The following is an 11,509-nucleotide window of genomic DNA, read 5'->3' on the forward strand; positions in this document are numbered from 1 at the left end:
TCTAGATGGGAGCATATGTTGTTCTAGAACCTGAACATAGTTCTCTGCATTAATGGTGCCTTTCCAGACATGCAAGCTGCCCATGCCACAAGCGCTCATGCAACCCCATACCATCAGTGATGCAGGCTTCTGAACGGAGCGTTGATAACAACTTGGGCTATCCTTGTCCTCTCTGGTCCGGATGACATGGCGTCCCAGTGTTCCATAAAGAACTTCAAATCGTGACTCATCTGACCACAGAACAGTCTTCCATTTTGCCACACTCCATTTTAAATGACCCCTGGCCCAGTGCAAATGTCTGAGCTTGTGGAGCTTGCTTAGAAATGGCTTCCTCTTTGCACTGTAGAGTTTCAGCTGGCAACGGCGGATGGCACGGTGGATTGTGTTCACTGACAATGCTTTCTGGAAGTATTCCTGAGCCCATTCTGTTATTTCCTTGACAGTGGCATTCCTGTTTGAGGTGCAGTGACGTTTAAGGGCCCAAAGATCACGAGCTCCAGTAGAGTTTTACGGCCTTGACCCTTACGCACAGTGATTGTTCCAGATTCTCTGAATCTTTTGATGATGTTATGCACGGTTGATGATGATAACTTAAAAGTCTTTGCTATTTTACGCTGGGTAACACCATTCTGGTATTGTTGCACTATCTTTCTGTGCAACAATGGTGGAATTGATGATCCTCTTACCATCTTGGCTTCTGAGAGACACTGACACTCTGAGAAGCTCTTTTTATACCCAATCATGTTGTCAGTTGACCTAATTAGTGTTAATTGGTCTTCCAGCTGTTCGTTATATGCTCAATTTCCTTTTTCCAGCCACTTATTGCTACTTGTCCCAACTTTTTTGGGATTTGTTGACACTGTGAAATTTTGAATCAACATATTTTTCCTTTAACATGTTACATTTACTCAGATTAAACTTTTGATCTGTCATCTATGTTATATTACGAATAAAATATTGACATTTGCCATCTCCACATCATTGCATTCAGTTTTTATTCACAATTTTTTTAGTGTCCCAAATTTTGTAATCCGGTTTTTACATTTTCATCTTTAAATCACTTCTTGGTCTGCTGCCTTCATACATCTCCTCCTACATGTCTCTGTGTGAGTGCAGCTACAGCGTGCGCTCTCAGGACATCATTACCTGCAGTGTTCCCTCAGTGAGGACTGAACTAGACAAAAGGACCTTCTCCTACTCCGCTCCTGTTTCCTGGAATATCTTGTAAAAACATCTGAAGCTCTCGACCTTTGACCTCTCTAAGTGTCTTCAAGAATCTGTTGGACTCCTGGCAGGGTCCAATGCAGACATGTTCCTGTTTTTAGTTTTCTACAGTCGCCTTAGAATCTAGTTGTTTTTTGTTACTTTTCTTTTCTTTTTACTCTTCTTTTTTATAGCAATCCTATTTGTAAAAAAAATAATAATAATCTGTATGACTTTTTATAATTGTTTATTGTTGTTGCTGTTGTCCATTGTTGTCATCTTTCTTTGTTAAATCAGGTCTCTCTTGTAAATGAGTCCTCGAGGCTCAATGGGATTTACCTGTAGAAATAAAGGTTGAATGAATTATCTGCAATGATTTTGTGTCTATATTCTGATTTTATTCCATTTTGTATTTTGCTTTGTGTGTTGCCTGTTTTCTGTCTGTACAGCACTTTGGTTGGCCTTGTTGCTGTTTGAAGTGCTCTATAAATAAAATGCTGTGGTATGGTAGGTCTGTGCATGAAGTGCAAAATCCATTAACATGGGAACAATCTAAAGAAATTAATGCACGTTTATCTTGGAGGTTGGTCTTCGGTAGTACCTTGTTGGTTATTTAGGTTAAACTTCTGGTCACATGATGATGGAGTGGGTGGAGTTATGGTTGGATATTTGAAACCGTGAGCAAGAGTCGTACATCTGATTACCTGAGGGCCTTCTCTCTGTGTCACTAACGCCTGCTCCCATGAGGGGCAGCTCTGTCCAAAAAAAAAAATTAGTCAGCAGCAGCATGTTACCAAGAGATGGCAGGAAGTCTTTCAAAGTAAAATACAAGTATTAAAATTGTGAAAATTATGAAAAAAATACATAAACAAGACACTCCAGTGTATAAATTGCGTGGTACAATATTCTAAACAATGTTTCTAAAATCTAAACGTTCTAAAAGAGCACAGAATGTCATGATTTCCCAGTATCTGCCTCTGTTGCTCTCAGCCACCTTCAAGCAATCTTGACCTCACCCACTTCTCTGCTCTGCACGGAGAACAGTTGTTTAGCTGCAAGAGGAAGCTTATCCTGCAGTGTGGGCTGCACAAATGTGCAGCAGATGCTAAACGAGAGAAAAAATGTTATTAATAAAACACTCTTTAAAACCACTCGTCTGATCTCAGCTTAATGCGAGTTCAAGTCGATCTGAACTAATCTGATTAGCTTAGCACACCACTGCAGAACCTCGCAGCCGCGATTCACATAACTCGAAACATCTAAAAGAATTCAAGCACAAAACCAGAACCAGCAAGGAAGCACTACAACAAAGTCAAGAAACAGAAACACCGTTTAAAACAAGGGTGACTCTCCTGATTGATGATCTTACCTTTGTGTGAGTTGAATCCACTTAGCAGTTAGCACAGCACCATTGGATCACGTAGCTCAAAGAAAACACCTAAAATAAAGCGTAAACCCAACAAGTGACAGCATACGAAACTAGCAAACAGTCTAAAGAGCAGCAAAAAACAGTTTACAGTAAGTGTGAATTGTATAAAGTGTTTAAAGTTGTTAATTTCTCCCCAAGTAGAGCAGAGCGTATTTATAAGCAACCTCTCCGAAGCAAGCTGGAACCGGAAGCCCGGTTTTTAGTTTTGGACATTTGTGATGATGTGTATCCATGGCAACAAGGTGGTTTTTACAACCAGGAGCTGCTGATTAACATCTCAAAAGCTCAAATAATATCTCAACTACAGCCCCAAATCTCCAATAAGTTGGAAAAAAGGCTCTGTGGATGCATTCCCATCTACCTGCTGGTTGTGCTTAAGTGCCTGACCTCTTGAGATCCTGGAATGGGCAGGAAACATGGCTCGTGACAGCAGAAGGACCAGGATCATCCCCCAGCACCTGCATCCGGCTGTTTGCAGTGATGAGGAGCTCAGCAGGCTTCTCGGAGGAGAGACCGTCGCTCTGGGAGGAGTTCTGTCCAGCATTCAGGAGGTCCTGCAGCCCGGAGGAACCGAGAGGACAACCGAGTCTGGGTGGACGGATCAGATGCATCTGCAGCCAGTTTCTTCAGATCTGCTGTGGGACGGACCTTTACAAGAGATCCTTCCTGCCTACAGCCATCAGCATCTATAACATCTCTTAATGAAACGAGGATAACGAGTTACAACAACATTAAATTTATCTTTGGAATTACCAGTAATAAAGTATTTTGAATTGAATTGATACTGTTAATTCTCTCTAAACTGTAATTTTTGGAAGTTGAAATTAAAAATGTTGTTAATTAAGTGCGTCTTGAATGAAAAATACTCCATGTTTAAAAGTATAAAAATTGTGTTAACACTATTAAAGAACAGGTCTTAAGTATTTATGTTACATAAACATTTCCATTACATTAAAAGAGACAAATTGAGGGAAAATATTTAATAAGCATGAGGGTTGTGAGGGGGTCCTTAAACTTTTTCTCCCCTGTAAGAGGTCTCTGAATCCAAAAAGTCTGAGAACCCCTGCTTCATTTTGTACCCTTACTGCACGCTTTAATATTTCTTGTTTGTTTTTAGCGAGTCCAGTTGGTTCTTCTCCTCCTGAACGTTTCATATTTCATACCATACCATATTGTTGATGTTGTGTTGACATGCAAATGACAAATAAACAACATGTTTGTTAGACCAACGTCCCGAGGTCAGTCTGAGCTGTGGGTTGGGTTTATGTCCCATCAGGATCAGAAAGTTGGACTACAGGGTCTGGTTTCGGTCTCACGTTGTTGTTTCTGAAGGAGGTTCTCTTTGAGCCCGTTTGGATCTCTGTGGAAACAGAAGCAAGCTGTTTTAACGTGTGTTCTGTTGGGTTCTGCTCCAGCAGAGGACACCATGACACCCTTGAACCACCTCCTGCTCAGCCTCCTCCTGGTCCTCCTGCTGAGTCTGGCAGAAACCACTGAGCCCGCCATGGAGGACCTGATCAACAGGAACATGGACTTTGACGCTCATCTGTACCGAGCTGTGGCCAGCCGATCCGACGATAACGTCGTCCTCTCTCCCTTCTGTCTCTCGGCTGGAATGTTGGCACTTCTTAGTGCCGCCAACGGTCCGACCAGAGACCAGCTGCTCCAGGGACTCTTCCTGAATGGACTGAATCCACAGACACTACCAGGTAAGTCAGGAGATGGAGGTTAAGATGTGGAGGTCAGGAGATGGAGGTCAAATGTCAGAATATAGAGGTTAGGATGTAGAAGTGGAGGTCAGAAGGTGGAGGTCAAAGGTCATGAGATGGAGGTCAGAGTTTAGAAGGTAGAGGTAAGAAGGTGGAGGTCAAAGGTTAGGAGATGAGATCAGAGCTTAGGAAATGGAGGTCAGATGTCAGTAGGTGGATGTCAAAGGTCAGGAGATGGAGGTCAGCGGTTAGAAGGTAGAGTTCAGAGATTGGGAGGTGGAGGTCAAAGGTCAGGAGATAGATGTTAGGATGTGGAGGGCAGGGGGTCAGAGGTCAGGAGATGGAGGTCAGAGGGCAGGAAGTGGAGGTCAAAGGTCAGGAGGTGGAGGTCAGAGGTAGAGCTGTAATTTCTAACCCGGAGCCCGGCCCCGCCCAACCCGGATTAAGGCCGGGCCGGTCCATAATCATGTGCTTAATGTGCGGGCTGGGTTGGTGTCGGGCATTTGATTGTGTCAGCGGATGATCCAATTATATGACAACATGGCTTGCCATACAATCACCAGCCACACACGACCATTTGACCGCCCGCTGACCAGTCTTGAAAGAGGTAAAAAGTTCAGTTAAGCTTCAGATGGATTACTGCCAGCGACCCATCGTCCAAATGGCCGTTCATTCAGTCGCTGCACTCAGCGGACACGTGCGGCTGACGACCCAAACAGGTGAGATCACAAAATATCCAACATATCAGAGCAGGGGTCGTGTCTGAATAATGCAGAATGCAGGCAGAAACAGGGGAGGCATTTAATGTGCTTTGACGGCCATGAAAGGACAAACACCCCCTCAGCCGCAAGCGTCCGCTGACAGTTACTAAATATATAAGCAGTCAAAGCTTAATTAAAAATATTGGGGGGTGGGGGGGTCAAGTTCGGACCTGTAATTACTGTTAATTCATCAGATCGCGTGGGGTTTGGAAATGATGGCTACGGGCTGGGGCCGGGTCGGGTCAGATTTTTTGGACCTGAATGCAACTCTAGTCAGAGGTCATGAGGTGGAGGTCAAAAGTCAGGAGATGGAGGTAAGAGGTCAGGAGGTCAGAGGTCAGGAGGTGGAGGTAAGCAGATGGTGGTCAGAGATCAGGAGATTGGGGTCAGGAGGTGGAGGTCAGAGGTCAGGACAGGGAGTTTAGAAGTCAGGAGGTGGAGGTTTGGAGGTCATGAGATGGAAATCAGGGGTAGAGAGGTGGAGGTCAGTGGTCAGGATTCAGAGTTTAGAAGTCAGGAGGTTGAGGTTTGGAGGTTAGAGGTCAGGAGGTGAATTTCAAAAGTCAGGACGTGGAGTTTAGAAGTCAGGAGGTGGAGGTCAGGAGGTGGAGGTCCAGAGGTCAGATGTCAGTAAGTCCAGGTTCAAGGTTGTGGGTCTAAATGTCAGAGAGGAAAAGTGAAATAAAAGAAAAATATAAAAACTAAGTTGGTCTGAAGTAATGGCCGTCTGAGAACAACATCCTCATATCATGGATGGAAGGAAGAGCAAGTCTGTCCCTGACCAGTGGACCACGGGGTCCTGGTTCTGACAGATATCAGTCTCTGACCAGTGGGCCACTAAAATCAAACCATGAAACAAACACCTTTGTGTTGTAGGGGACCAGATGACCAGGGTCTTGGGACTGGACTTTAGGTTTAATCTGCTTTTCTTCTGGTCCCAGATCAGTTCCAGACTCTGAGGAACCTGGTTCTTCAAAGAGATGCACCCCTGAACCTGCGGCATGGCATGGCAGTGTTCCCCTCTCAGAGTGTCCAGGTCTCTGACTCCTACCAGACTCTGGTCCAAACAAAGCTTGGCGGTCTGGTCCAGAGTGTGTCCTACACCGAGCCCCCTGAGGCCCTGGACGCCATCAATCGCTGGGTCCAGGAGCAGATCGGAGATGGCTTCCAGGAGCTGCTGTCTACCATGGACTTCCAAACCCAGCTGCTAGTTGCCACTGCCACCAGATACCAACGTAAGTCCCACCAACATTCTGTGAGGACACCTGAAGGGGTGGAGTCACTAAAAAAACTCATATTCCCCTGAGACCAGATCAGGTTTGTGTTTGTAAATAAAGTTTTTATTTGGTGTGTCCCAGCCCAGTTCGACCCGCCCTTTGACTCCTCATCCACTCAGGATGAGCGGTTCTATGTGGACCGGTACCACGTGGTCATGGTTCCCATGATGTTCCGGGCCGATAAGTATTTCCTGGCATACGACGTCTTGGTAAAGGCTGGCGTGCTGAAGCTGCCGATGGCGGACGGAGCAGCCATGTTGGTGGTGCTACCCGATGAAGGTGTAGACCTGACGACTGTGGAGGAGGAAATTACATCACAGAAGATCAAGACCTGGATCCTGAAGTTGAAGAAAACGTGAGGACATTGATCTTCACCTCCTTCTTTTATGTCATTCCTCCATAATCTCCTCATTTTCTCCCTGGACTTCCTGCATGTCCTTCTGTTTTCTGCTTTTGATTTGGTACTGACAGGCTGTTCTTTTATTTTGTAAACAGGAAGTTGGAGGTGCAGCTCCCTCGCTTCCTACTGGAGCACTCTTACTCTCTAAAAGACATTCTTCAGACTCTGGACATTACAAAGGTGTTTCAGGATGATGCAGACCTCAGCAACTTGGGCGGAGCCAAACTTACTCAGGTGAGTGAAGCACATTTGGGCTTTTTCTGAAACGCCCACTGACCTTCAAAATAAAAGAGACTTTATATTTGTTTGCAGTATTATTTAAAGAAATGGCACAGTGTCTTAGTTGGTTGAGCTGTCACCTCTCAGCAAGCAGGTCATTGAATCAAATCCCAGCCCGCGATCTGTGTGGGTGGAGTTTGTATGTTCTCTCCGTACTGCATGGGTTTTCTCCAGGTACTCCGGTTTCCTCCCACAGACCAAAAATATGCCTGTTAGACTGATTGGTAACTGTAAATTGTTTCTAGGTGTCCCAGTGATGGACTGAGACCTGTCCAGGTGTCCTTGTGATGGACTGAGACCTGTCCAGGGTGTCTCTGTGATGGACTGGAGAACCGTACAGGTTTCCCTGTGATGGACTGGAGACCTGTCCAGGTGTCCCTGTGATGGACTGGAGACCTGTCCAGGTGTCCGTGTGATAAACTGGAGACCTGTCCTGGTGTCCCTGTGATGGACTGGAGATCTGTCCTGGTGTCCATGTGATGGAATGGACACCTGTACAGGTGTCCCTGTTTTGGACTGGAGACCGGTCCAGGTTGTCCCTGTGATGGACTGGAGACCTGTCCAGGTGTCCTTGTGATGACTGAGACCTAACCAGGGTGTCTCTGTGATGGACTGGATAACTGTACAGGTTTCCCTGTGATGGACTGGTGACCTGTCCTGTTGTCCGTGTGATGGATGGGAGATCTGTCCTGGTGTCCCTGTGATGCAATGGACACCTGTCCAGGTGTCCCTGTTTTAGACTGGAGACCTGTCCAGGTTATCCATGTTATGGACTGGAGACCTGTCCAGGATGTTTCTGTGATGAACTGCAGACCTGTCCCAGGGTGTCTCTTTGATGGACTGGAGACCTGTCCAGGCTGTCCCTGTGATGGACTGGAGTCCTATCCAGGCTGTCCCTGTGATGGACTGGAGAACTGTTCAGGGTGTCTCTGTGATGGACTGGAGACCTGTCCAGGGTGTCTCTGTGATGGACTGGAGACCTGTCCAGGGTGTCTCTGTGATGGACTGGAGACCTGTCCAGGGTATCCCTCACCTCTCACACAGTGACTGCTGGATATGGACTCCAGTGACCCCTGCAACTCAAGAAGGAAGAAGGGGGTAAAGATAATTGATGGATAGATAATGATTGGATGGTGGTTGGATTGTTGATGGATGGTTGTTGGATAGTTGATGGATGATGTTTGGATGATGGATGATGGTTGGATGATGGATGGATGGTTGGATAATGGATGGATGATGATGGATGATGGTTGGATGGATGGATGGTTAGATGAATGATGATAATTGGATGGATGATGGTTGGTTGGATGGATGGATGATGATGATGGATGGATGATGGTTGGATTGATGGATGATGAATGAATTGATGACCAATGGTTGGATGTATAGATGATGGATGATTGATGGATGATAGTTGGATGGATGAATGGACAATGGTTGATGGATGGATGATGGTTGGATAAATGGATGATGGATGGAAGGATGGATGAACAAATGTTGGATTGATGGATGATGGATGGATGGATGGATGATGGTTGGATGGATGGATGGATGGATAATGGTTGGTTTGATGGATGGATGGACTATGGATGGATTGATAGCTAGATGGATGGATGGATGGATGGATGGATGGATGGATGGATGGATGGATGGATGGATAGATGGATAGATGGATAGATGGATAGATGGATAGATAGATAGATAGATAGATAGATAGATAGATAGATAGATAGATAGGTGGTGAGACGTATTGTGTCACTTCCTGTTTGTCTGTCGGTAGCTCGAGTGAATTGTTTGCTCGAGTCGTCTCAGTTTTCTGGATTTATCTGTCTTTTGCAGTTTTTCATTCTAGTTCACAAACACACTTAGTACAGTTGTTTTTCTACTGTTGGATAGTGCTTAAAACACCTCTTATCTTTCAACACTCCTCAGTTTTATTGGTGTATTTGGCTCTGCTAGCTCTTGCTAGCATTAGCTTAGCATGGTTGCTGCTTCTCTCCCTGCTTCCTGTTTTCTCTTGCTCCATGTGTCAGATGTTTAGTTACTCCTCTGCCTCCTTTAGTGGTAACGGTACATGTAACAAATGTAGTCTTATGGTAGCTTTGGAGGGGAGGCTGTCTGAACTGGAAGCTCGGCTCCGTGCTGTAGAAAAACCAGTAGCTAGCCAGGTCCCCTTAGACCGCGCAGAACCACAGAGACTAGCTCCCGTTAGTGGTCCTCCAAAGCCCCTTATCCACAGGGCCTTTTGGTGCTCCTATGTAACTAGTTCGGGCTGATTGCGTAGTGTCTCCACGGTGCCTTCAGCGGGTGGAACCCGCACGATTTTTGGGACCTACTTCTCTGGGGTCCCAGGTCTGGTTCTTGTTGGGTCCAGATGTGATGTCAGCGCACTGTCGGTCACTAATTGGTCAGGGGGAGGAGTCACTGGATCTTTCAGAAATTTTTCAAAACACAGATCCGCCATTTACAATTTCTGGGACCGGAGTAGCGGCTGGACCTATTTTAAAGATTTAAAAACAATAATGACAACAGCGTGGTCTAATGCTGAAGTGCTGGCGTTTTTTTTGCGCTTGCTGGCCGACGACAAAATTCAGAGCGAGCTAGATGGAGCTCCGCCGGTCTACCCGAGTCCTCCACCGCAGCGTCGGAGCCAGGCTGGGCATCATCTCCTCAAGCTAAAATTTATCTGTGGAAGTAAGTAAAAAGCGATATTTACTGTTACGTTTTGTTGAGTTGAAAACTGTATAAATGGTGAAAGTCTGTTTTCTTCGAGAGAAGCTAGCTGGCCGTTGTTAGCATGTAGCTTCGTGTAGCTTCTCATACCGTTATATATTGCCGGGATATGAATTTTATGTCATAACAAGCATCCCAGTCGAATGTTAGATACAGTAGGAATGAGTGACAGACTCACCGGCCGGCAAAAAAAACAAACAAAAAAATGCGACTACTGCCGTGTTCTGTTTAGCTAGCATACATCTTCAGACCGCCATACGCGTAGCACTGATCACCATACTCGTAGCGCAAACTGACGTCTGCATCTATTCGCAGTGAGAGCACCATACACTTCTTTTTAATGAGCCATATCACACCATCACGTAGCAGTTAACTTGTCAAATCATCATATTTTGTTATTATCAATCAACCTTTATTTCTACAGGTAAATCCCATTGAGCCTCGAGGACTCATTTATAAGAGAGACCTGATTTAACAAAGAAAGATGACAACAATGGACAACAGCAACAACAATAAGCAGTTATAAAAACTCATACTAGAATGTATATGATGTTTTTTTTTTTTTTTTAAAAAAAAAAAAAAAAAAAAAAAAAAAAAGAAAAAAGAAAAAAAAAAAAAAAAAAAAAAAAAAAAAAAAAACAGCTAGATTCCAAGACAAATGTATAAAACTAAAAACAGGAACATGTCTGCATTGGTCCCTGCCAGGAGTCCAACAGATTCTTAAAGCCACTTAGAGAGGTCAAGGTCGAGAGCTTCAAATCTTTTTGTAAGATATTCCAGGAGACAGGAGCGGAGTAGGAGAAGGCCCTTTTGCCTAGTTCAGTCCTCACTGAGGGAACACTGCAGGTAATAATGTCCTGAGAGCGCACGCTGTAGCTGCACTCACGCAGAGACATGTAGGAGGAGATGTATGAAGGCAGCAGACCAAGAAGTGATTTAAAGATGAAAATGTACCAGTGAGAGAGTCTGCGTGAAGTTAATGATGTCCAGTTAACCAGTGAATACAGAGTGCAGTGGTGGGTACGATAATCACAGCCAGTTATGAATCTTAGTGCACCATGATAGACAGCATCCAACATCTGCAGGGTTCTTGTAGGAGCGTTCATGTAAATAATATCACCAAAATCAATTGAGGGAAGGAAAGTCACAGATACAAGGCGTTTCCTAACATTCAGGGTTAGACAGGATCTGTTTCTGAAAAAGAAACCCAGTTTAACTTTCAGTTTCTTTACCAAGTTTTCCACATGGAGCTTAAAAGAAAGATGTGAGTCGACCAAGATACCCAAATATTTATAGGAATCAACAAACTCAATGGGGACACCATTTGAGGATAAAATCGGAGGAAGAACTGCTGGGACCAACTTCCTATTTGAAAAAAGCATCCCTTTGGTTTTTTCGGCATTTAGGACAAGTTTGAGGCGGAACAAATCAGTCTGGATGATGTTGAATGCAGATTTCAAAAGCTGGAAAGCCTTAGCAACAGTTTTAGCTCGACAATAAACAACTGTGTCGTCAGCATAGAAATGTATGGATGCATTAGGGATGTTTTTACCTACATTATGTATGTAGATTGTAAAGAGGGTGGGTCCTAAGACTGAGCCTTGTGGTACACCATTGTTGACTGTTAAATAACTGGAGGAAGTACCATTATGTTGAACACATTGCCTCCGGTCTGAAAGATAGTTAGAGAACCAACCAATGGTGTGATCTGAGAAACC

The 11,509-nt window shown here is 44.7% G+C and overlaps 1 protein-coding gene across 2 annotated transcripts in view; it reads left to right on the forward strand.

Annotated features, from left to right (window-relative positions):
* Positions 1-11,509, forward strand: part of LOC119418409 (protein Z-dependent protease inhibitor) — a 22,229-nt gene that overhangs the window by 3,209 nt on the left and 7,511 nt on the right. Inside the window, exons 2-5 of one of the 2 annotated variants that reach the window (XM_037685685.1) lie at positions 4,048-4,341; positions 6,044-6,337; positions 6,461-6,734; positions 6,875-7,013. In XM_037685685.1, coding sequence (XP_037541613.1) covers positions 4,059-4,341; positions 6,044-6,337; positions 6,461-6,734; positions 6,875-7,013 — 990 coding nt within the window. In that variant the 5' untranslated portion in view covers positions 4,048-4,058. The remainder of the gene's footprint in view (positions 1-4,047; positions 4,342-6,043; positions 6,338-6,460; positions 6,735-6,874; positions 7,014-11,509) is intronic. The other variant, XM_037685686.1, reaches the window with a different exon arrangement.

This window comes from Nematolebias whitei, chromosome 12 (genome assembly GCF_014905685.2).
Source record: "Nematolebias whitei isolate Nwh7 chromosome 12, NemWhi1, whole genome shotgun sequence".
In the NCBI taxonomy this organism is placed as follows: domain Eukaryota; kingdom Metazoa; phylum Chordata; class Actinopteri; order Cyprinodontiformes; family Rivulidae; genus Nematolebias; species Nematolebias whitei.